General features: G+C 36.5%; 1 protein-coding gene across 1 annotated transcript in view; it reads left to right on the forward strand.

The window, feature by feature from the left end:
• Positions 1–23,905, forward strand: part of HSDL2 (hydroxysteroid dehydrogenase like 2) — a 55,789-nt gene extending 31,884 nt beyond the window's left edge. Inside the window, exons 7-11 of the mRNA XM_012768925.3 lie at positions 7,543–7,737; positions 10,556–10,627; positions 16,064–16,213; positions 19,530–19,658; positions 23,454–23,905. Of these exons, the coding sequence (XP_012624379.1) occupies positions 7,543–7,737; positions 10,556–10,627; positions 16,064–16,213; positions 19,530–19,658; positions 23,454–23,566 (659 nt within the window). The 3' untranslated portion in view covers positions 23,567–23,905. The remainder of the gene's footprint in view (positions 1–7,542; positions 7,738–10,555; positions 10,628–16,063; positions 16,214–19,529; positions 19,659–23,453) is intronic.
• Positions 23,906–26,188: the final 2,283 nt, after the last annotated feature.

Here is a 26,188-nt window from a genome sequence, read left to right on the forward strand (position 1 = left end):
TGGTTATATTCCTTTCTTCTGCAATTTGACCAAGACTCTTTTCTTTCCTGGCCCACTGCAGGACCAGAACCATGTTTTATTGCTTTGTTTCCCTTATGTTTCTGTAACAGATACAGTTCTTTTAAGACTTTCTGAAGAGTGATAGTCTTTGCAATAGGGAAAAAGATGAGAGTGAAAAAGGCACTTCTCTAATACTTTTCAAACTATATGTCAAAACTCATTGGTGAATCAGAAATCAATTTAGTGAGGTATGAAATCAATTTAGTGGATTGTGAAATTGATTTAGTGGGTAGCAGCCAGCATTTTGTTATTGTTGTTTTGTTTTATTTCTGATGAAATAGAGTAGAAAATATTAGACAGCATTGCACATAGGAAGGGTCAGTATTATTTCATAAACTTTTGTTTCATATATAAATGTCATATATAAGTAAAAAATAAATGTATGTGAGTGTCTATATTTGTGTCTTCTTAATCATGTTGGTAAAAGTGTTAGCTGTTGTGGGTCATAGTCAAAAAATTTAAAAGTAATGTAAAGCCTAGTCTCACTCTAAGAATTAAATTTTATTCATATAACAAACATTTATTGATCTGGGCACAGTGGCATGTGCCTGTAGTCCCAGCTACTTCAGAGGCTGAGGCAGGAGGATTGTTTGAGCCCAGGAATTCAAATCCAGCCTGGACAACATAGTGAGACTCCTTCTCTAAAAACAATTTTTTTAAAAATGTATTGGACACTTATTATGGGTCAAGCTCTGTTCTCCTTGCTTAAGATACATCAGAAAACAAAATAGATAAGAACCTCTTCTCTTAAGGAACTTACAGTCTAATTGGGAGAGACACAATAGACAACATAACAAATAATAAAGTTTATATTATGCTGGAAGGTGATAATGCTGTGAAAAAAAATAGAATGGGGGATTGGGAGTGTCAGGTGTTGGGGAGGGAAAGTTGTGGTTCTAAATAGGGTAGAAAGGTTTGGCCTTTTCGAGAAGGTAACATTTGGGCATAGACTTAAAGCAGGTAATGGACTTAGTCTTGGGGATCTGTTTCCTGCCAGTGCAAAGCATGCCTGGTAGATCAAAGAACAAGAAAACCAGTGTCACTGGAATGAGAGGAGAGTAATAGTAAATGATAAGAGTATGCCCATACAGAAAGGGAGGTCAGATGTCATAGGTCCTTGCCAAGATTCGGGCTTTGACTCTGAGTGAAATGAGAAGCTGTTGCAGGGTTTCAAGCAGAGGAGGGACCTGATCAAACATAACTCTTTAAAAGGATCTCTCTGGCTATTCTGATGGGCCTAGGTTCTTGGGAGGCAAAGGGAGAAAAATAGTTAGGAGGCTATTGCAGTAACCTAGAGACAGATTTTGGCTGCTATGACCAGGATGATAGCAGTAAAGGTGATAGAGAGTGGCCAGATTCTGATATATTTTGAAGGTAGAATCAACAGGAACTGCTGATGGATTGGATGTGGGATGTGAGAGAAAAAGAAGAATCAAGGACCACTCCAAGAATTTTGGCTTGAGTAACTAGGGCAGTGGAGTTTTCAGGAACTGAGATGGGCAATGCTGCAGATAGAGCAAGTTGGGGAGCAAGGTTAGGAATTTGGTCAGGAGCATTGTGACTGATCATTCAAGTGGAGATGGTCACTAGGCAGCTGGTCTTGTAAGTCTGGTGGTCAGGAGAGAGGTCCAGGCCTGAGATGAAAATTTGTGGGTTAGCAGCCTATAGATGGTGTGTAAAGCTTATAGATTGCATATAAATCTAGGGAGTGAATAGAAGAGAAAGGGCCATTGGCCATCACAACATTAAAAGGTTGGGAATAAGAATAAGACCTGCATAGGGGAGTAAGGTAAGAAGAAACCAAAAGAGTGGATGAAATCCAACTGAAGAAAGTATTTCAGGGAGTGACTGGTTGTGTCAAATGCAGCTGATAGTTCTTATAAGATGGGGACTGGCCATGGGATTTAGTAGTCTGTACATCTCCTTGACATCACTTAACAGCATTTGTAATTAAATTATTAATTTGTAAGTATGGTTGTTTAATGTCTTCCCTGCTGGAATGAAAACTCCTTGAGGATAGGTACAAAATCTGCTTCATTCATTTTATTATAATCATTGTAGGCATTTGGTAAATATTTGGTGAATGAGTGAATAAATGAATGTGCAGTATGATTACTACTTTCTGCCTAGCTCCAAAATAGACCTTCTGGGCAGAGCTTATGTAAGAGAGAGAACATTGAATGGCAGAGAAAATATGGAGGACATCATCAGCATCAGCAGGAGAAACAGCTCATTGCCAAGATCATTGTGTTAGCTGTGAGATATTTGTTTTAGAAGGTTTTACTATATATCTTGAAGCCTGTGATATCATTTGGTCCAAGACATGACACAGTAAATTGAATTGACAGTCATGTTCCTTGTGAAACGTGGTATGATAAATCACGTACAGGGTGCTTTTGAAACACAAGAGGAGGGCCATGTAGCTCAGGTTAAAGGTTCAGGGAAGGAGATTTTCAAAAGGAGGTAAACAACTGAAATAAGATCTCAAGAGGATGTTGCAATTAGCAAGAAGGAAAACTGGGCAAGACATTCTTTGGCAGAGGGAGCAACATAAGCAAAGGCTGCAGAGATAACTGTGTTTGGTGGAACTACAAGGAGTTTGATGTGTATGTATGATAGGGCGTGGGCTTGTTATTTCCCACTGAACTTGAGCAACTAAAGTTGCTCAGGTTGACTGGAATGTTGAGTTGGACGTGAGGGTGTGGGGAAGGATAGATGAACTAAGCCCTAGGTCTTGTCTGCCAAGTTTAGGAACTTGAATTTTAAACTATATTCAGTGGAGGGCCACTGGAAAATTTTAAAAGCTGGAGAGTAATAGTAAACAAAAGGGAAAATGGGAACAGTGATATGGTTATCGATGAGGTTTAGGAAGTTTAATCTGGCATTTGACTGTAGGATGGCTTGTAAGATTGTAGAGAGAGGAGTCAGGAAAGCTAGCTAGAATATTACATTATTCATGAGTAAGGCAATGAAAATAGAGAAATAGAAATGGATTTGAGAGGGTGTCCAGGCCCTTAGCTATTGGAGAGCCCTCTATCTAAAAAAACACACTCGTTTTAGGCTGTGTAGAGTGACTTTCTTTATGTCAGCTGGAACCAGAAGTAATCTCCCAACATTATTGCCTTTCAAGGAAAAGGAGATTTACTGCACTTAATGGAATGGATACAGTATAACATAAATTCTTTATAATCGGAACAGTGTTCCGGTCTACTGTTTGGCCTCACTCAGCTCAGTGTCTCTTCTCAACATGAGCTTCATTGCCCCTCCTGAGTTTAGCACTTGCATTCTGCTGAATTCAACACATCCAGAGAAGGGATCAGAGGTCCAGCCTCTAATAGTTTCACCACATGAGGATCTCAGGCCCCCAACAAGGTTACCTCCAGGGTTGTAATTTTTTCTTCTTACAAGACCTTATTACATAGTTCCTGCTGAAATGGAGGGTGGAGAAGGAGAAAGGGGTGAGGCCTGCTATTCAAAATGCCTGTTGCCTCTTACCTCTTGACCAGTCTGGACAAGTGTGGTAGAAGCAGGAAAGTCCACTTTTGTGCGGGTTTTATGTGGGCTTGGGGTGGGGAGTCTGGGAATGGCAGCTACTGATTTGGTAATAGCAGCAGAGAGAAAGGTAAGAGAAATGTCACAGAACAGCTGCAGTCCTCTGTCACCTGGACCCCATTACAAATAGATGTGGGAACTCAACTAACCAGGGAGGGTGAGGAAACAAGGTGGTAGCTGGCTTCCTTGCTCTCTCTGGTGCTGGAAACCAAAACTAGTTTCCCTGTTTTTCAAGGGACCTGGACCTATTCACTGACGAAGTTAAACAGTTTATACTGTACTTCATTGATTCTGAGATGCCATGTTTTACATTTTTATATCTTTGATATCAAAATGTTTTGCATTTTTACATCTCTGATATCAGTATGCATCTTACATTGAAGGATATATAATAGTTTAATTGGCAGCTTTTTTGTTTCCTTAGTGTTACGTAAAGTAATAGTACACTTTGTAATCAGTGGTATCGTTGGTTCAGTGGAACACACACAAGTGTATATGTGAGTTTGTTGGAGGCTGGCAGGTGTTAAAAAGGTAAGACAAGTTCTCTCCTCAGAGAAGGAGTCGTCAAAGGCAATGCTGATATTTTAAGCCTGATATGCAGTTTATATGTTTATATAAAAGGAAATCTTTGATTAGTTTTAAGATTTTTGTCACTTTTTAAGTTTTTACTTATTTATTTATTTTGAGATAGGGTCTTTCTCTGTTCCCTGGGCTGCAGTGTAGTGGCACGGTCGTAGCTCACTGCAACCTCACACCCCTGGGCTCAAGTGATCCTTCTGTCTCAGCCTCCCATGTAGCTGGGACTACAGGCATGTGCCACCATGCCTGGCTAATTTTTTAAGTTTTTTGTGACAGGGTCTCACTATTGCCCAGGCTGGTTTTGAATTGCTGGCCTCAAGCGATCCTCCCACCTTGGCCTCCCAAAGTGTTAGGACTATAGGCATGAGCCACCACACCCAGCCATCACTGTTTTAAATAAACTGTAATCAGGAGAATCAATTAGAAGACATTTGGATATCTCTCCGATTATTCCTTAAAAAGACTTAAGTTTTAGGGTCACTCTTATGATTCTTGTGATCCAAGGCTTATCTGCTTTCATTACAGATCTTGCTTATTTTCTTTCCTAGAAATCATCAGTGAATTTCATTTGATTGATCCTACTGTTAACTTGTTTTTATTGTTATCAGTTTTTATAACCTGTTGGGGTAGCTTCTTGGCATTGCAAAATCTTTGTTCAGAACTCTCTGGCCCACGTCTTGATTTTCAGTATCTAGTGCCTTCTTTGTATCTTCCCTAGAAAGATTGTTAAGTTAATGATAGATTGTTTAGGAGAACATACACGGCATGTATATATGTGTATATGATATACTTTTTTTTTTTTTGAGACAGAGTCTCACTTTGTCACCTGAACCCCAGCCTCCTGGAGTACTAGGATTACAGGCATGAGCCACCACGCCTGGCCAATGATATACTTTTATTAGACTTCTAATTTAGAGTTTTTAAGAATTCTCATGCCATTTATATAGTCTACATTGAGACTAGAAGTTTACATGTATGCATATAATCTCAAAATAGACAATATTGCTATATTTACAGAAAAATCCTGTAGTTTATGAGAGTGAGATGATAAATGAATTCTAAGAACTTTGGTTAACAAAGGTGGTGACCCATTAGTAGCATGGTGGATAAGAGCCTGGCTCTGAAGTCAAGCTGCCAGTTATTTGAATTTTAGCTTCTGTGACCTTAGACAAGTTACATAATCCCTCTATGCTTGAGTACTCCTATCTGCAAAATGGGAATAACAACAGTACCTATTTTATGGATTCTAAGAATTAATTCAAATAATATATATAAATTATGTAATAGCATGCCCAGCACAGGGTACAACTGATAAATGTTAGCTGCTATTTTTAATTAATAAGGGATCCCTTCAAGAGTGAGACATGAGCTCTTGAACTATAGGTTAAGTAAAAAAATTTATTCCTAGTTATTTAGTTATGAGATAGGAAATTTAGTTATGAGATAAAATAGGATCTTCTAACTCAATGCTTTTAGGAAATTCCCTAAGTTCCTTAAGTTAATTGAGCATTGTTTTGAAATAGGGATGTAAGTTCCATGAAGATAGGTGCTTTATTTGTGTTTTGTCCACTCCTTTGATTCCAATGTCTATAATAGCACCTGACTTATAGTTATGCTCAATACCTATTTGTTAAATGAATGAAAGAGCCAATGGCACTTAAAAGCTATAAACTTAATCTTGTAGATAAAAGTATATAAGTTATTCTATTATGTATAATTTAAAATAATATTTTAACAATGATATGGAAAGAAGTTTTATCTAAAGTACTAGAAACTCTGAAACCTAAAGTATATGTAAACAAATTGACTTTCATTACTTTATATGTAAACGAAAGGATATGTAAGCAAATTGAATTGTTACTATTTACTATTTTTACAGGGTATAATTAATAATATGCTATTAATTAAAGAGTTTCAATGTACTTCATATAAGGAACATAGAATTTAGGGTCAGGCACAGTGGTGGCTCACTCCTGTAATCCTGGAACCTTGGGAGGCCAAGGCAGGAGGATGGAGTGAGGCTGGGAGTTTGAGCAGTATAGAAGACCCTGTCTCTACAAAAAAAATTTTAAAAACCAGCTGGGTATGGTGGTGCACACCTGTAGTCCTAGCTACTCAGGAGGCTGAAGCAGGATGATCATCATTCACTTGAGTGAATGATCCATTCACTCAACTGATGCATCTGAAAGATGATCAGTTCACTTGAGTCCAGGAGTTTCAGGCTACAGCGAGCTATGATTGTGCCACTGTACCCTAGCCTGTGTGACAGAGTGAAACTCTGTCTGGAAAAAAGAAAAGTTATCTGGGCCAGTTGTGGTGACTCACACCTGTAATTCTAACACTTTGTGTGGTCAAGGCGGGAGGATTGCTTGAGGCCAGGAGTTCGAGGTCAGCCTGGGCAACATAGCAAGACTTTGTCTCTAAGAAAAAAAAAGAAAAAGAAAGAAAAATTAGCCAGGCATGGTGGTACCCACCTATAGTCCTAGCTACTTGGGAGGCTGAGGCAGGAAGATCACTTGAGCCCAGGAGTTTGAGTTACAGTAAGCTATGATGACGCCACTATACTGTAGTCTGGGCAACAGATTGAGACCCTGTTTCAAAAAAAAAGTTGTCTGCACCTAAACCTGAACATTATATGTAAATATTAACAGTAATTATTCCTAGATAGGAGATTATATTTAATTTTAAAATTCTTGCTTATATTTCTCTTTATTTTCTAACATTTTCTAAAATACAGCATTGTCTAAATTTTAAAAGGACCCCCAAAAACCCAACTGGTGCTTATTGAGTGCTTATGATGCATTTGTCATTTTAGACACTGGGGATACAGTGATGAACAAGAAAAGTCTATTTTCTTAGTACCAGGGGAAGAGAGACAATAAACTTAGACAAGCAAGCTCCACATTATAGAGAGAAGAAACTGAAGCCCACAGATGTTAAAGTGGCTTGCTAAAAGTCATGTCACAGCTGGCATAAAAATCCCACTCACCTGACATTTAGCTAAGTGCACTTTCTGTTGTATTAATACTTTACTGGCTTTCTTGGCTCTCAAAAATGGCATGCAAATTATTGAACATTCTAAATCAGAAGTCTCATTGAATTTTGCTTTGAGTCTCATGAAGTAGTTCTGTAGTATAAGGCATTGTTGTGTAGAGTGAGGAACATGTGTTTTCTACCCAGTTCTGTCTGTAGAACATTTGACAAATCCCTTAAGCTCTGTGGACCTTGTTTTTATCATGTGAGAAATAAAGAGATTAGCCTTGATAATTATGAAGGGTCTTGCTTACTTGTTACTTTCATAGTTTTATTGTTTGATTTGGAATTGTGTGTGTGTGTGTGTTTTTTCTACAGCCATACACACTGCTGCTATGGATATGCTGGGAGGATCTGGTATTGAAAGCCAATGTAGAAAGGTTGATATTATCGCAGATGCCGCATATTCCATTTTCAGAAAGCCAAAAAGTTTTACTGGCAACTTTATTATTGATGAAAATATCTTAAAAGAAGAAGGAATAAAAAATTTTGACATCTATGCAGTTAAACCAGGTAATGCTTACAGTTTTTAAAAGTAGTGATATATTTTTCCACATTTTATGTAATGAATACATTTATTTTGTGTGCATGTTTATGTGATTATAAAATGAATATGCTTTTTTTAAAAGCTGTCCTCCCTGGCCGGGAGGGGTGGCTCACACCTGTAATCCTAGCACTCTGGGAGGCTGAGGCGGACGGATCGTTTGAACTCAGGAGTTCAAGACCAGCCTGAGCAAGAGTGAGACCCCATCTCTACCAAAAATAGAAAAAATTAGCTGGGCATGGTGGTGCATACCTGTAGTCCCAGCTACTCAGGAGGCTGAGGCAGAAGGATTGCTTGAGCCCAGGAGTTTGAGGTTGCTGTGAGCTAGGCTGATGCCACGGCACCCTAGCTGGGGCAACAGAGTGAGACTCTGTCTCAATAAATGAATGAATGAATGAATGCTGTCCTCCAAATGAAGGGAAAAACCCATACTTACACAACTTAAAAAAAAAAGAGAGAAATTAAAAATAGAAGTGAGTTGAAAAAAAAAGAGAGAAATTAAAAATAGAAGTGAGTTGAAAAAAAAAGAGAGAAATTAAAAATAGAAGTGAGTTGAGGGCTTTCGAAGTGATATATAAATGGAGAAGGTCATATCAACTACTAGCCTTTCTAAATCTTGAAATAAGGAATGAAAATTAGTTTTTAAAGTTGGCCTTAAAATCACAGAGTAAAAGATTTTATTCAAGGATGTGGTAACAGATGATACAGTAGGAAGGTTTTTACAAAAAAAAAATTTGAAGATTGTGAACTGTTTTTCAAAAGTTTGTCTCTTAAATGCAGTCTCTTGGAGTAGCCTAATGACAGATGATGAAGATGAGTGAACAGGGTCTTTTTCATGTACAGTGGTGTGATTTGAGAAGTTTCCAGAAGGCCCCCTTGTTCAAAAAGTAACTCTTTCTGAAATAGTAGATGATGATGATGATGGATTTTTTCTTAATATATAAAGTATATATATTCTAAATAACAGATAATATAGCCATAAATGGGAGTTATATTTACCTGTGCTAAAGTATATTTTAAATATTATTCATTAAACTGAGGTGACAGAAACCACATGTTCGTATTTGTGTCATCCCTGCCCACGTTTTCAGTTCAAACTGAATTTAATAGGTGTTTATAGTTTTACAAAGCACTTTTATATACCTTATCTGTTTCACCTTCATAGCAATCCTGTGAGAGAAGTAATATTGTTTAGTGATTAAAAATATGGAATTTGGGAGAGGACAACCCAGGTTCAGATTCCAGCTCTGATGGTCACTAGCTGTGTGACTTTGAGTGTATCACCCACTCTAAGCCTTAGTTTCCTTATTGGTAAAATTAAGAGAATGATAACTTTCACCCAGGGTTTCTGTAAGAACTAAAGGCAATAATGTATATAATGTGTTTGGCATAGTGCCTGGCATACAGCATGCTCACAATATTTAGTAGTTAATATTTATAAACAGAAAACAGGCTCAAAGAGATTAAGCCTTTGCCTAAGAGCAGATGGCTAATAAGTGGCAGAACCTGAACCAGATTCAGGTTTTCTGGGAACTGCTGCAGTGTAATTATCACTTTAGGGTTTTTGTTTTTGTTTTTTTTTAGAAGTGGAGTCTCATTCTGTTGTCTAGGCTAGAGTGCAGTGGCATGATCATAACTCATTGTAACCTCAAACTCCTGGGCTTAAGCAATCCTCCTGCCTCAGCCTCCAGAGCAGCTGGGACTACCAGCACATGCCACCATGCCAGGCTAATTTTTTTTTTAGAGAGAAAGGGTCTTGATATGTTGCCCAGGCTGGTCTCAAACTCCTGGCCTCAAGCAATGCTCCGGCCTAAGCCTCCCCAAGTCCTGGGATTATAGGCATGAGCCACCACACCTAGCCCACTCTAGATTTTATAGATAGTATCATTGGGCACAAAATCTGAAATTTGATTTAAATTTAAAACCTGTTGAGTATTGAGAACTTAATATGAGCAGGTACTATGATATTAGAATATAACAAAAATCAAGTCATTCCTCCCCTCCGGGAGTTAAGAGAGGAAAAGAGAGATGAGAGGCTAAGGTGGGAGAAATGCTTGAGGCCCAGGAGCTAGAGATCAGCCTGGGCAAAATAACAAGACCCTGTCTCAAAAAACGGAAAAAAAAAAAAAAAAAAAAAGAGAGAGAGAGAGAGAAAGAAAACAGAGAGAGGGAGATTGAGATTGGTAACATCTAACTTTACTACAGTTTTGAGGGTTTTATGGCTTTCAAATCTCCTAGCATGCACATGTCTTAGAAGTATCAGTGTGTTAAAATAGCTAACTTATTTTCTAACCACAACTGTTATCTGAAAATAAGACCCGGTAGAATAGACAGTTTAGTTTTCATGATGATGAAGTGAGAAGAAGAGGAAGAAAGAAGACTCAAATACATTAATGCTGGAAAGCAAGTCTTTGGTAATGAGGGACCTCTTGCTTTCAGGGGGCCAGGTAAGAAATGAGTTTTGAGTACTTTGGAGGAATATAGGATAGAGGACTGTAAGGATGAGGAAGGCAAAGGCTCCTGGGGGAGCAAATAAAGGCTTTACAGAAAAGGTGGGTTTTTTTTATTAAATCTTGAAGATGAAATTTGTTATAGAAGAGGAAGATAACTGAGTTATAGGAAAATTAATGAAGAGCAAGTAGTTTGACAGTTCTCATGGGGGCCTTTCCCATTGCCCCAGAATAATCTTAAAATAAAAACAGATATAATGTTTATTAAACAGCTATTAAAATCTTAATATTTTGTAGTTGTTACATTAACCTGATTATTTTGGGGTCAATTTTTCAGGCCATCCTTTGATACCAGATTTCTTCTTAGATGAATACCCAGAACCAATTACCAAGAAAATGGAATCACAGGGTAAGATCTATATCATATTTTATGTTGGAAAATATGGGTACCAAGGTATGTCTTCCAAAGTATAGAATTGATCTTATAACAATGACACTTCTGCCTTCTGCTTTTGAACTGTTTCTAATTTAAATTGAACAAGTAATGTGCGTTCTCAGTTAATTCTAGTAAAGAAGGTTTTTTTTTTCCTTTACCATTAAGAAGTTCTTAATATTAATATGTTCTTTGCATTTGGTTTAAAAAAATTGTCTGAAAAAAATGACCTTTTTTCCAGGTTTTTTGTTTTTAATTTCCTGCATTATCTTTAGGTATTTTGTGTTGATATTTTATTTTAAGGAAAAATGTCATTATCAGTTACATCTAAGACCATTTTCACAGTTTGTGCTGTGTGACTACTTTATGGAAGAAATTAACTCTAAAGGTTTTGGTTTTACTTTGTTTTGTTTCTGTCATTCAAGAACCCCCTGAATTGGTCCAGAGTTTACATTTCAGTTTTTGTGTTCTGGCAGTATGCCAGTGGCTTACTGAAAAGAAACAATCTTTAATGAATACCTATGGGAAGAATTTTCTCATGGTTTATTAACAAGAATGCTTCTTTTGGGTTGTTATATTATTTTTATCTTATAGATGCTGTGAATCTCCTAAGTGATCATTTTTTTTTTTAAGAATGCTGATAGAAAATGTAGGAACAAATTTCCTTGATAGCTTTAAGCAAACTGTAGAACCTTACCACATGCATTTTAGTGCCAAACCCTATTTCCAGCTTAATCTTATCTCTTCTATCTCTGTCTTTTCTTTTTCTAAATTTTTGAAGTAAATTTTAAAAATTACTTAGGTAATGAAAAGGAAAACTTTTGTAGTATAGAAAATTTGAGAAATATAGGAAGGAAAATAGTTGCTCACAATCCTACTACCCAGAGATAGCTCTTTTAAAAATTAGATCTTTGGGCTGGGCGCGGTGGCTCACGCCTGTAATTCTAGCACTCTGGGAGGCCCAGGCGGGCGGACTGCTCGAGGTCAGGAGTTTGAAACCAGCCTGAGCAAGAGCGAGACCCCGTCTCTACTATAAATAGAAAGAAATTAATTGGCCAACTAATATATACAGAAAAAATTAGCCAGGCATGGTGGTGCATGCCTGTAGTCCCAGCTACTCGGGAGGCTGAGGCAGGAGGATCGCTTGAGCCCAGGAGTTTGAGGTTGCTGTGAGCTAAGCTGACACCACAGCACTTACTCTAGCCTGAGCAACAAAGCAAGACTCTGTCTCAAAAAAATAAATAAATAAATAAACAATAAATAAAAATTAAATCTTTGATTCAGTTGCCACAGGAATGTATCAGAGTATTAAAGCCAGAAAAAACAAGGCTGTCAGTCTTTTTCTCAAAAAGTCCTTTATAAAATTACAGAAATTACCTAGAGAGCCTATCAAGGTCTAGAAAAGTCTGGTCTTTAAGTTAGGTAAGTACAAAATCTTGAATTTTGCCCAACACTCTAAAATTGGATCTATCTTTTGGAGGAAGACAGGCATGAACTGAGCTCATTTAATTCCAAAATTAAAAAAAAAATTTTTTTTAGAGAGAGGATCTCACTCTGTCACTCAGGCTGGAGGGGTGCAGTGGTGTGATCATAGCTTACCTTACTGTTGAGCTCCTAGGCTCAAGCCATCCTCCCACCTTGGCTTCCCAAAATGATACTGGTGAGAACATTTACTTTTATAGCTCTCTTTCTTCTGTTCTTTCTGGTTTAGTCAATAGCAATTCTACTTGATATTTTCTGTAGATATATTAATATATTCATATAGATAGTAGTCCAGTGTATCTGGCCTGGGATCTAACTTATCTCTTTCAAGTGATTTTTCATGCCCAAGTCCAGATATGTTTACTTCATAGTTCACCTCTCAGAGGTTAGTGTGTATCCCTCATTTCCAAAGGGGGAGCGGGTCACCTTTCTATTGCATGCACAACCACTGTTAACATTTGGTTGTACCTTTTCCAGTATTCATCCTATGTATGTTAGTTTGTATAATATATATGTAATTATTACAAATTATGTACATGGCTTTAAATGTGCTTTTTTCTCATTATAAAAGGAATACCATCAGATTCTGACAGTAGACTGTGTGTCAGTCTAGGCAATGTTTAGTATTTGTCATTGTTTTGGACATTTTTATATTTGTGTAATGTGAAGTTAGGAGAGACTATGTCAGGGGCTGCTAGCCATATGTCTTTTCATTTTTAAGTTATTAAAATGCTCTAAGTGTCTCTTTTCTATTCAAGTTGACATATTTTTAGTCTACTGGCCACACCTTTCAAATGTATTACAGGTGTTTTTTGTCTCCTGAAGTTTTTTTCTCTTGTGCACAGTCATCATGCCTATGTCTAAATATTCCAGGTGATAAATTATGCAATTTATCTCTTGGCAAATGTCTTTCAGGGCTAAGGTTTTTGGTGCAATCTCCTTGGCACCTCAGACACGATGATATATCTTGATTAAATATACAGATCATCTGAAGTAGTCATCCACTAGTAAGGGAGGGGTTCCAGCAGTTATTTTACATGATAAATCTAGTTCTCTCTGGTGTAATTACTAAAACTAAATACATTACCTGCCTATGGAAACATGAAGGAGGCATATGTCTTTCCTGCCCTTGCTTTGACAGCCTTTGCTTTGTCCAGTTCTGGTGAGTTCAGATCTCGGCACTATGCTCAGCTTTTATGTTGGTTATATATTAATTAGATAGTTAGATAAAGAAGAAAATGTGGAGGTGGTATTGCCCAGTGCATAAAATTGCAAGCTCTGGAGTCAGACTGCCTGGATATAATCTTGAATTGTGTTTATTTTATTAAACAAATTGAAATACTTTCTAGAATAAAGCAAGTTAAAAATTTTAAAAAGGGAAACTAATTTTTATATGTTTTGTATCTGGTCACTGGCAAGAGCTTCTTTTGTTATTTTTAAAGATTTCTAATAGTTTCTGATAGAGAAACAGAAAGCATAGGCTTTGTAGTAAAACAGATCTGGGTTCAAATTTTGTGCCTGCCACTTATATCTGTAACTTGGGCAAATCACTTCAGCTCTCTGAAACAGTTTTCTCATCTCTTTCCTTCTTTATGTAAGTTTTGTGAGGAGTAGTGTGATAGTACATCATTTATGCACTTGATACATTAAACTCCCTATAAATATTAGTTGCTGTAATTTATCATTAACTATCTTGAACTTTCTAAGTGGCCAAACTTCTTGTCTGCATATAATAATGTCTTTCTAGGATTATTTCTGGCATGTCATAATATACTGACTTGAACTTCCAGGAGGTTCGTTGAAAATACTATTTTATTTTAGTTATTCTTATTTTATTCTTAATTTTAATGAGAAAATCTTTAGATTTTACCACAGTAGGGTGTTAATGCTGGTGTAAGATGGACTTTTTTTTTTAAACCATGGAAGTTAGATTGATGTTTTTGATGATCTTTGAGTATAATAAATTTTATGTTTTGAATATGGTAAATGAATCGAGTAACTTTGCTTTTCTATGATCTTTTCTTTGAAGGTTTGAAAAATAGCTCACCTGCTAAATCATTTGGGTTTTTTCTGAAATTAATTCTTTGAAAACTTTTATTTTCTCATTCACTTTTTAAAAATAAAAACTGGGCACAGTGGCTTATGCCTTCAATCCCAGCACTTTGGGAGGCCAGGGCAGGAGGATCACTTTAGACCAGGAGTTTGAGACCAGCTTGGGTAACAAAGCAAGACCCTGTGTCTACAAAAAATTTTAAAAATTAGCTGGGCATGGTGGCACATGCCTGTATTCTTAGCTACTCAGGAGGCTGAGATGGGAGGATCCCTTGAGTCTAGGAGTTCAAAGTTATAGTGAACTATGATTGAGTCACTGCACTCTAGCCTGGGTGATGAAGTGAGATCCTGTCTCTAAAAAAAAAATAAAAATAAAAGTCATAAAACCAAAATCATCCATTTGAAGTTTCAAATTTTATTTAAGGGTTGACATGTAGTATTCACTTATAATTTTTTAAACTTCCATATTTATTTTATCCTTTTTCTCTTTTGAATTTTAATTTTTCTTTTTTCTTGATTAAATTTGCCAGAAAGTTGCCAGTTTTATTGTATCTTGTTATTTTTTCTTGAAAGTACTAGACTTTAAATTTTATTTCATTTTGAATTCTGCTTTTCTCTTTTCTGATTCATTATTTTAATAACAACTTTATTGAGATATAATTTATATATACCAGAAAATTCACCATTTTAAAGTATACAACCTGCTGATTTTTAGTATATTCACAGACTTGTGCAACTATCTGATTCATTAATTTTTTTTTTTTTTTTGAGAGTCTCACTTTGTTGCCCACGCTAGAGTCAGTGCCGTGGCATCAGCCTACCTCACAGCAACTTCAAACTCCTGGGCTTAAGCAATCCTGCTGCCTCAGCCTCCAGAGTAGCTGGGACTACAGGCATGCACCACCATGCCTGGCTAATTTTTTCTGTATATATTAGTTGGCCAATTAATTTCTTTCTCTTTATAGTAGAGATGGGGTCTCACTCTTGCTCAGGCTGGTTTCGAACTCCTAACCTCTAGCAATCTGCCCGCCTCGGCCTCCCAGAATGCTAGTGATTCATTAATTTTTTACTTTTGCTTTATTATCTTTCCTACTTTCTTTGAGGTTGTAAGCTTTTGTTCCTCTTCTCACTTCTTGGGCTAATACGTTATTGCTATTCATTTTAAAATAATGAAATAATTTTTGACTGTGCATTTACCCCCTTAATATAGCTTTGGCCACATCCAATAGATTTTGTTATGTATTGTACTCAATTTTGATAGTATTTTAAGTTCATCTATATAGAAAAGCTTAGTATAGAAATATAAAAAATAGAAAAGCTTAAAGAAAAATTTTTAAATCACATCTAATCAAAATATAAATATTGTTTATATTTTGGTTTATTTTCGTCTAATCACCTTTTTCCTTCACAAGTATAATTTAAAATTCATACTCACAAATATTTACCCATTGGTTCATATTATATTTAATTGTATATACTATCATTTTCTATAATATTACTTAAACATTGTAAATATTTCCCATATCTTCCAAAACAACTTTTTGAAGTGGCAACTTAGTATTATATCACATGAATGTATTAATAATATTTCTTTCAGTGATTTTTAATTATTTCATTTTATAAATGTTACTGCTTAAGTTTTTGTTCTTATATGATTTTCTAATAATAGATCACAAAAAGTGTGTGATAAGGCAAAAGAGAGGACATTTGTAAGGCTCCTGATACATATTACCAAATAGGTGCCACTTAATGCATTTAAAGTAATTTTGATCTAATAGGTCTAATTGGTAGCAAGTCTGTCCTGCTAATTAATTAATTCTGTGTGTGACCTTACAATGCCAAAGCTTTAAGTCCATTTACATAAATAATATTTTACAGGTGCTGTTCCAGAAGTCAAAGAAGAAAAGCTGCAGCCACAACCAAAACCACGTTCTGGAGCTGTGGAAGAAACATTTAAAATTGTTAAAGAATCTCTCAGTGATGATGTTGTTAAAGCCACTCAAGCAGTCTATCTATTTGAACTCTCAGGTAAGGATCATATCTGGTAGGCTGGGCTTTTATGAAACAAAGCAGGTTTCCTTTGGCAGAAAATCAGGCACCAGTAGTGATCGCCTGGACAGTTGGCTGGGTCCAGGACCCTCACTCTTGAGTGTAGACATTCAAGAATAACAAATAACTGTTGACTTGTATTTTTAAGTTAAGATCAGTGCATTTGGACACATGTAAAATACAGTGTCATTACAAATATTTCCAGTGTTAAATAACTCCTTGGCATATTTAGTTGAGAGAAAATCCTACTTAGAAGGGCATATGGATGATGACAGGTAGTATGATGCAGTAATTTATAAACCATGGTCACCTTGCCATTTTTATCTTTGAGATTACTCATGTCAGTCTGAACATAGTCAGTTTTTTAAGACCTCTTACAATTTTTCTTCTCTATATGAAATTAACACATACTAATAATAGTTTAAGAACTAGCCACTGGGCAGAACACAGTGGTTCACACCTGTAATCCCAGCACTTTGATAGGTTGAGTCAGGAGGATCACTTGAGGCCAGGAGTTTGTAATCATCCTGGACAACATAGCAAGACCCCATCCCTAAAAAAAATAATTAAAAAAAACTAGCTGGGCATGGTGTCACACACCTGTAGTCCTAGCTACTCTGGAAGCTGAGGTGGGAGGATTGCTGATCGCTTGAGCCCAGGAGTTTGAGACAAGCCTGGGCAACATAGCAAGATCTCTGACTCTTAAAACACATACAAAGAAAAATAATAAATTTGTATTAAAAAAAAAAAACTAGCTACCTCAGCCCCATTAAACACAGACTTTTTTTATAACTCATCCCCTCTGCTTTGTCATAGTCCATTTGCCTTCCTGTTTTTACTTCCTTGTTATCCTTGGAATCCATGGCCCATTTGCTTTAATCACTCTCTTGCCTGTGTCCTAAACTTACTGGACCCCTTGTGCTTATGTCATCACCTGTCAAAAACCTAGTTCTGGGTGAATCAAACTATCTAGTTGCATCCATGCTGCTGAGTTTTGCAGGAAGAAAAGAAAAAAATCACACCAGCTGGTAGATTATACCCAAAGAAATTCACTATTTTCTCTCTTCAACTGGGATCTAAGCAGCACCTCAGAATTCTGTGTTTTCGTGGTCAGCTTACTGCCTCATTTTCCAGTCACTATTTTAAACTTTCTCAGTGTTCCTAAAATCTCCCATCTGTCCCTTCACCCCCTTCCTGCCAGTGCCAGCAGATAATCCCACTTCCTCTTTGATAGAGATAATAGAAACCTACAGACAGAAATTGCTTCAGTTTCCTGCCATCAGATGTGAAATCAACGGTTATAGGCACCACCCTCTCCTCCTTCCCTCCCTCTGGATCAGAGAATCCCAAGCTCTAATGTCTGTACCGAGTCCCTGGAATCTTCCTAAAATGCAGAATCTGATTCAGTAGGTCTAGAGTAGGGGCTGAGATTCTGCATTTCGGACAGGTGATGACAGTATTGCAGTCCACAAGTCGATCACACTTTGAAGCAAAGTTCTAGACCCTGTTTTCCTTGGCCTCAGGAGCTCTGTGCTGTTAATCGTGCCTTCTTGTCAACCTGTTCATCTGGCAGCCTCCCTACCAATGGCATTTTCATGTTCTCAAGTCTTTTCTGTCTTTAAAACAGAACCTAACTACAATAACAAGCACACACACCCTTTTTTCTCCTTCCAGAGTCAAACCTAGTTTAACCTACAACTCAATCTCCTGAACACACTCTGCTTGGGTATCATTTTTCTCCATTCCACCAAATTTGCTTTCACCAAGGTCTTTGGTGACTTCCATGTCACTACTGGGCATTTGTCATTCCTCCTTTGTGACCAGTTTGCAGCATTTGATGCTGTTGACAACTTCTTTCTTTTGGAAATGCTTCTTTCTTTGGTCCTCCCTAGTAGCCTCCTTGCTTTCCTTCTCTGCCTGTGATCATACCTTGTCCATCTCCTTTGCTGGATGCTTCTCTATTCTTCCCTTAAATGATGTGCTTCAGGTCACTGTCTCAGCACTCTTGACACTTCACAGACTTCCTCTAAGAGGCCCCAACCATTCACATGGGTTCATTGACTATGAACTGATTAATTATGTGTCTCTATTTCTAGCTCAGTCAGACTTCATTTGACATTTCTCCTTGACTATCACAAACATGCCTTAATCAGAAAATGTCCAAAACAACTCACCATTCCCAACATCTGCCTTTGCCACCTCCCATTAAATCTGCTGTTTTTCGGTAGTCATCCCTGAGTAACAAAAAATAAAACCAAAAACCTGTATTTATCCAGTTTTCCAAGCCCTAAACCAGCAAATCATTCCTGTGTACCCACCCCCACCTTTTATTCTTCATACTCAGTAACCTAGTCTGTGGTTCTGCCTTGAAATTCTTTCTCAGATGTGCCCACTTTTCTCCATCCCACTGCCACAAACCTGATCCAGGCACACATACTTAAGCTCTAAAACTACTCCAGCACCATCCTTACTAGATTTATGCATCCTCTTGATCCCTCCCCACTGTGTTATCTACATTGCCGGGAGTGTAGCTCACTGTGCTCTATACCTGGACTGCCTCACAAGCTCATCTGATGCCACTCCCGTCCCCTTTTCTGTCTTCCAGTCCTACTGTATTTTTTTCAGTTCCTGACACTTGCTACACTCTTGATTCTGGCTTTTTTGCACATAACTGTTCCCATTTTCCCTTTCCCCTATCCATCTAGCTAATTCTTACTTAACTTCAAATCTGAGCGTCAACTGGGCTTTCCTGACTTTTTTTTAATTTAGTTTTTTATTTTGCTAAAAGATACAGAACATAACATTTGTCATTTTAACTATTTCTAAGTGTACAGGTCAGTAGCTTTAAGTGCATTCCCACTGTTGTGCAACCATCACCACCATCCATCCCCAGAACTTTTTCATCATTCCAGTGGAAACTCTGTTCCCATTAAACACTGACTCCTCATTCCCCCTCCCCTAGTCCCTACTAACCACTTTCTACTTTCTGTCTTAAGAATTTCACCAGTCTGGGTACCCTGATACTTTATTATTAATAATATGCTCCCACATTACCCTCCACTTACTCTTTTGTGAGAACCATGTCTTTCTTGTTTATTGAAGAGTCTCAGAGCCTAGCAGAGTCCCTGGAACATAATAAGTGTTTAATAAATATTGGCTGAATTTGATTGATTGAGGTTTGGGGATTTTAACCTGAGAAAGAGCATTTTGTAAGATTATTCTAATAGTAGCAATTATTAAATTTAAGAAGAATAGATCTCATTTGGCATTTATTTCTGTCTTTATCTCCATATAGGTGAAGATGGTGGCACATGGTTTCTTGATCTGAAAAGCAAGGGTGGGAATGCTGGATATGGAGAGCCCTCTGATCGGGCAGATGTGGTGATGAGCATGTCTACGGAAGATTTTGTAAAAATGTTTTCAGGTGAGTTTTTAATTTTATTAGTTTACCTGTTGTTCAAGGAAAATTTAACTCCAACATTTTACTTTATCTCTTTCCAAATAATCAAGATTCATAAATGTTTGCAGTAGTGGAATCATTGCAGCTATTTATGTCGAGGAACACTTAGTTTAGGGAAGGCTATTCTTATTGTCGACTGTACTGACCCTTCTACCTCACCCACCAAATGGGAAATTTCCTTTTTGCATGATTGAGAAGCCAATATAATGTTGGGAACAGAGAGATAATTCAAAGGGACTCCTATGTGGGCTTATTTATATTAGCTGGACTAAGATATCATGTTTCCAATAATGCCATGGTCACTGGAGGCACTGAACCTAATATCGACTTGCCGGATTAGAGTAAGGTCATTTTTCAGTCTTGCCAGCTTTGTAACAGGAAATAGATACCAGCCCTCTGCCATGGCCCAGTGACCCTGCTTTCTGTGGAGTCCCTGACTTAGAGAACCTTTTGCATGATTTTCTGTTCTGCTCATTTACCTCCAACTGTGCCAGAAAAATTTTAAGGGCAATTTTCTCTATTTTCTACTCTTAGAACACTACTCCAAATAACACAAAATCTAAAAAATTAGAAGCATCACTTTAAACTAAAGCATCAGAACATTCTGCTTGAAAGAGTCTTTCATGCAATGAATTATAAATGTTATTCACACTTTGTTCTGTTTTAATCTTTATAAACAGGATCACAGTATATTCTATGCCCTCTAAGTCTTGCTTTCCAATTCTAATCCAGGATGCTAATTGCCTACATTCTGTCTGAGCCAATCTGTATATGATGTACTAATGATCAAGGTTTCTTTAAAATTTCCCCTTTTTTGCAGTAGTGTTAAATGTTTATCATAGAAAAATTATTGCAGAAAATGTACTTAAGAAAAAAGAAAAGAAACTGTTTTATCACACCACTGAAAGATGGCCATTAGTTAATTTGGTTTGGCATTTTGTGTGTGTGTGTGTGTGTGTGTGTGTGTGTGTGTGTGTGTGTGTGTGTGTGTGAATGTGCATACATATATACATGTATGCCTATAAAAACAGGATCATAACATTACTACTGTTTGCTAATCTTTTTCTCTTAGTACATTATAACATCTTTCAATGTTAATGAATAGTTATCTCTTTAAAGATTTTTAATAGTTTGTTGTTTACTTAGTGTTTCAACAACTATTTATTTCTCCATAGAACTTAAACACAGTGTTTTGGACACATTTACATGCTCAATAAATGTTTGGTAAATCTGAATCTTATATATATATATATATATATATATATATATATATATATATATTTCTGAAATTAAAGACTATTTAAAATAAAACTTTATTGTCAACTTCTAAACTGAAATAATAGAAATTATATGTAATATTTATTGTGTGATTGCTATGGGTTAAGCAATACTTCCAACAGTCCTTTCAGATAAAATATTTTCTCCATTTTATAGCAGTAGAGACTGAGACTTTGATGAATTAAATAATAAACTCAAGATCAGATAGTGAGTGAGTAAATGGAGTCAAAATGGATTTGACTCCAAGCTAACTCCAAAGTTCATGCCCTTAACTATTATGCTATTCTGCCCCACAAAGGTGAAAAACAAAATCAAGTGACTTCTTTCTTTCATTTACATTTTACTTATATAGCATAAATTTGAAATAATGGGTTCTCCATTTATATCTTTCTATGAATGTGCTCTTGGATTGACTGGAGGAGGTCAGACAGCTATATGAACAATTCTTTTTAAACCTAAGTTATTATTATGAGGTATATTTTATAGCTGTGGTTTAGATTGGGAGAAAGTGAGTTTGCTTCTACTCTTATGTCCTGTCATTCTTACTGTTTATCCCATCTGCTTTCTGTCAAATGAGCACAATTTAGACCTTATATCCTAACGATTCTCTTTTAAGAAACTGTAGCCATTTCTATACCAAATTTATATGGTGGCTACAGTATAAATCTAAAAACTTAAAGCAATTAATAACCAAAAATAATCAAAATGTCTCCTTTTGGCCAGTAGAGGCCACTATATGGTAAAGCAATATGATAGAAATAAAATAAATTGAGTAAGATTACCTGAGGAGGGATATATATATATATATATATATATGTATATATAGTTTTTTACACATATATATGTATGTATATATAGTAGCTGTTTTACTATATATGCATATATACATATATATCTATGAATATGTGTGTGTATATAATAGCTGTTTTTTAAAACTCTTTAAAACAATATTATTGAGTTACAATTTATATGCAATAACATCCACCATTACAAGTATACATGATTTTTAGTAAATTTATAGCTGTACAACTATCACTACAATCCAGTTTGAGAACATTTTTATCACACCAAAAAATTCTCTAATATCTCTTTGTAGTTGATCCTATTTCCACCCCTGACTCTCCCACCAGCCAAACATTAATTTGCTTTCTGTGTCTATAGATTTGCTATTTCTGAACATTTCATATAAATAAAATCAAACAGTATATAGTCTTTTGCATCTGGCATCTTTCACTTAGCATCAGGCTTTTGAGATTCATTCGTCTGTATGTTGTAGCTGGTATCAGTGGTTCAGTTCCTTATTGCTGCTGAAAAGTAATACATTATATGGCTATACCACATACTGTTTATGTAGTCACTAGCTGATAGACATTTGGATTATTTTAAATTTTTGACTATTATGAATATTACTGCAGTGTACACTCTCATATATGTATTTTTGTGGATCTGTGTTTTCATTTCTCTTAGGTAGATTCCTAAGAGTGGAATTGCTGGGTCATATGCTAAGTTGATATTTAACTTTTAAAGAAACTACCCAACTGTTTGCTGAAGTGGCTGTACCATTTTTACATTCCCATCAGCAATGTATTAAGGTTCTAGTTTGTCTATATCCTCACCAACACTTATTATCTTTTTTATAATAGTCATTCTAGTGAATATATAAAGGTATCTCTCATTGCGGTTTTAATTTGTATTTCCTTAATGATTAATGATGTTGAACATCTTTTCATGTGTTTGATAACTTTTTTCTTTTGAGACAGGGTCTTACTCTGTTGCCCAGGGCAGAGAGGGTGGTTCCTAATATACTACTAGACACATATTGTACCTTCTAGAAGATATGACCTATGTATAAATAAGCATAATGTAAGACAGAAAATCATAAATGAAAGTTAGACATACCTGACAAGTTCTCTCTCTCCATGGAACTCATATTTATTGTATGTTGCTATTAGCTACAATTCTATTTTAATGCTCAACTTTTTTATACCCTGGCATTTTTTGTGGTTAAAATAATGCTAACACATACTTTTGTGTCCATATGTTATACTTTTAATGATCATTTCTTAAGAATTTTTCATTCATTTACACTGTATGATTTTTTTTAGTTTAAATTTGAAATGTTAAAAGTTTAATGAACTTTAACAGATTGGAAAATTAACTAAAATAGATAGTATTTGTTTACCAGAAGTCATTTGAGAGCCATGTATCCTTTAGTGTATAAAAATCTTTTTAGTGTAAAAAGACTTGCTATAATCTTTTGCTGATTGTTGTTTTTATGTTATCTCTTATAGGATATTGTTAACATCTAAGTCTAGGAACAGGGATTCCCAAGATACTGATATAAAAATCTGTAATAAAAATTTGTATGCCTCCGAGATTTATAGAACTCAAGGAGATCCTTTTTATAATGCATGTGCTTGAAGCAGTATATCCCTAAGGGCACTAATGGTTGCTTTTCCCTCTCTCATTTTCTCATTTTAGGGAAACTAAAACCAACAATGGCATTCATGTCAGGAAGATTGAAGATTAAAGGAAACATGGCCCTAGCAATCAAATTGGAGAAGCTAATGAATCAGATGAGCGCCAAACTGTGAAGGAAAAGAAAATAAAATATGTCGACTGCTATGCTCAAAAAGTAAAAAAGCTCAACAGTTAAAATCTAACGTTTGTTTTCTTCCCCTTTGTATTATAAGGCTATGCCTGTTTGTGCTAGAAAAAATAGAATTTCTGTATCTGTAAGACTTGAAATTGTAATTAAAACAGTTGACTAACAAACATAAGCTTCATTAAATGGAGTTCTAAGACAGTATGTTTTTACATTTTGAGGGGTTTGCTCACTGAGCCTTATATCTAATTCACTATCTTCTGTCAGGAAAAGCATTATGGGCAATCAGTCAGGCTCAAGTAATAAAAGTTACTCTTTTCAAAGCATCTTCTCATGTAAAGTGAAGCTAGTCTGTTTTAAAATTTTTAGTTTGAGACTATATATTAATGAAAATCTTAATCATGTTTTGGCTTTTTAAATCTTTAAAGAAAATCTTCTACAGTGCATTTCACAAAAATCAAATAATCTACTTAATAAATACTACTTATGAAGACTAAATGAAACAAAAAGTTTTTTATTTTGTTAACTAGTTTTCCAGGTGTTGTTATCTATAGGAAAATATTATTAATGTAATTCAACTAATGGGAGCATGTATCCTATTTAAAACTATGCAAAAAAATGTCTTAAAATAAAATAATTTTCTCCCCAGAAGTATGCACTTGGCTAGCATTTTGAAATGAGAATCTTAGAATAGGTGGTCAGTATGGGCTGAATCGTATACCCCCCATTTGTTGGAATCCTAACCCTCTCATTACCTTAGAATGTGACCGTATTTGGAAACAGGCCACAATTACCATTAGGACGGGCTCTAATCCAATCTGATGTCCTTATAAGAAGAGGAAGTTTGGACATAGGAAGAGACACCGGGGATGTGTACACAAAGGAGGATCACGAGAGGACACAGATGGCGTCCATCTGTAAGCCTTGAAAGAAATAAAGTCCGACACCTTGATCTTGGACTTCTAATCTCCAGAACTGTGAGAAGTAAATTTCTATCAGCCTTAACAAACTAATACAATGGTTTGCTGGGAGGGAGGAACTAAATTTTAAAAAATCCCTTACCTTTAATTTCCATCAGTTAAAAATACTGGCTAGGTGCAGTAGCTCTCGCCTATAATTCTAGCACTTTGGGAGGCCAAGCAGGAGGATCACTTGAGGCCAGGAGCTCGAGACCAGGCTGTAAGAGCAAGACCCAGTATCTCTAAAATATAGAAAAATTAGCTGAGTGTGGTGGTGGTGCCCATCTGTTGTGCCAGCTACTTGGGAGGCTGAGCCAGGATCGCTGTAGCCCAGGAGTTGGAGGCTGCAGTGAGCAATGATGACCCCACTGCACTCTAGCTCAGGCTATACAGCAAGACCCTGTCTCGAAAAAAAAAAAAAATACTTAGTGTAACTCTTTTACTTCTCATCTTCCGTTCTTTAAGATTATTGTGCTATTAAGTAATTTAGCTAATTCTGACATTCCTTAGAATTGTAATATTAGGAACATTTTAATCTGTATTTTATAAATGAAGAAACAGGATCAGAGATGGGAAAGGACCAACCCAAAGCCAAAATTCACAAACCTTATCCAACAAAAACCTCCCAGTAGACTGACCTAGAATGAAAATTGAAGATCTCACCTTTTCCTCCAGGAAGCCTAGTTAATTGACTTTGGGGCACAACCTCAACTCCCTTGGCAGCTCCCAGTCATTCCAGCTACATGAGGAACCTGCTCAGATGTTGCCAGCAGTTTTTCAACTGAAATTTTTTAGGCTTACCTCCTATCTCTGCATTTTCCAAATGATCTTGTTAAATGAAATTTATTAGAGGCCATTGTTTTGGACTGAGCTACTGCATTATGCCTTAACAGACCAGACCAAACCAGAACAGAGTCCACGTAATCAAAGTGAACTTAAAAATAGATTCACAGCAATCAATCAAGAGAAGCCCATGGCTGGCCATCACCATGTCCAGGTTCACACTTGTAATCCCAGCACTTTGGGAGGCTGAGGAGGAAGGATTGCTTGAGGCTAGGAGTTTGAGGCCAGCCTGGGCAACATAGCAAGACCCTATCTTTACAAAAAATTTAAAAAACTAGCCAGATATGGTGGTGCATACCTGTAGTCCCAGCCACTTAATAATCTGAGGCGGGAGGATTGGTTGAGCCTAGGAGTTCAAGGTTGCTGTGAGCTATGGGCATGCCATTGCACTCCAGCCTGGGCAACAGAGTTAACAGTCTGTCTCTCAAACAAAAACAAAGAGTGGGCCTAGTCAACCGGAGCCAGCATGATAAGGAGGCCCTCTCTGCTGTTTAATCCATACAAGGAAAGTAACCTGATGTAATCTGATACTAACCAATCCTCTTTTTTTCTTTTCTTTTTTTTTTGAGACAGAGTCTCACTCTGTCGCCCTGGGTAAAGTGCAGTGGCGTCATTATAGCTCATTGTAACCCCAAACTCCTGGGCTCCAAGTGATCCTCCTGCCTCAGTATCCTGAATAGCTGGGACTACAGGCATGTGCCACCACGCCCGGCTAATTTTTTCTATTTTTGGCCCTTGCTCAGACTGTTCTCAAACTCCTGACCTCAAGCAGTCCTCCTGCCTTGGCCTCCCAAAGTGCTAGGATTACA

Source organism: Microcebus murinus, chromosome 12 (genome assembly GCF_040939455.1).
Source record: "Microcebus murinus isolate Inina chromosome 12, M.murinus_Inina_mat1.0, whole genome shotgun sequence".
Classification (NCBI taxonomy): Eukaryota; Metazoa; Chordata; class Mammalia; order Primates; family Cheirogaleidae; genus Microcebus; species Microcebus murinus.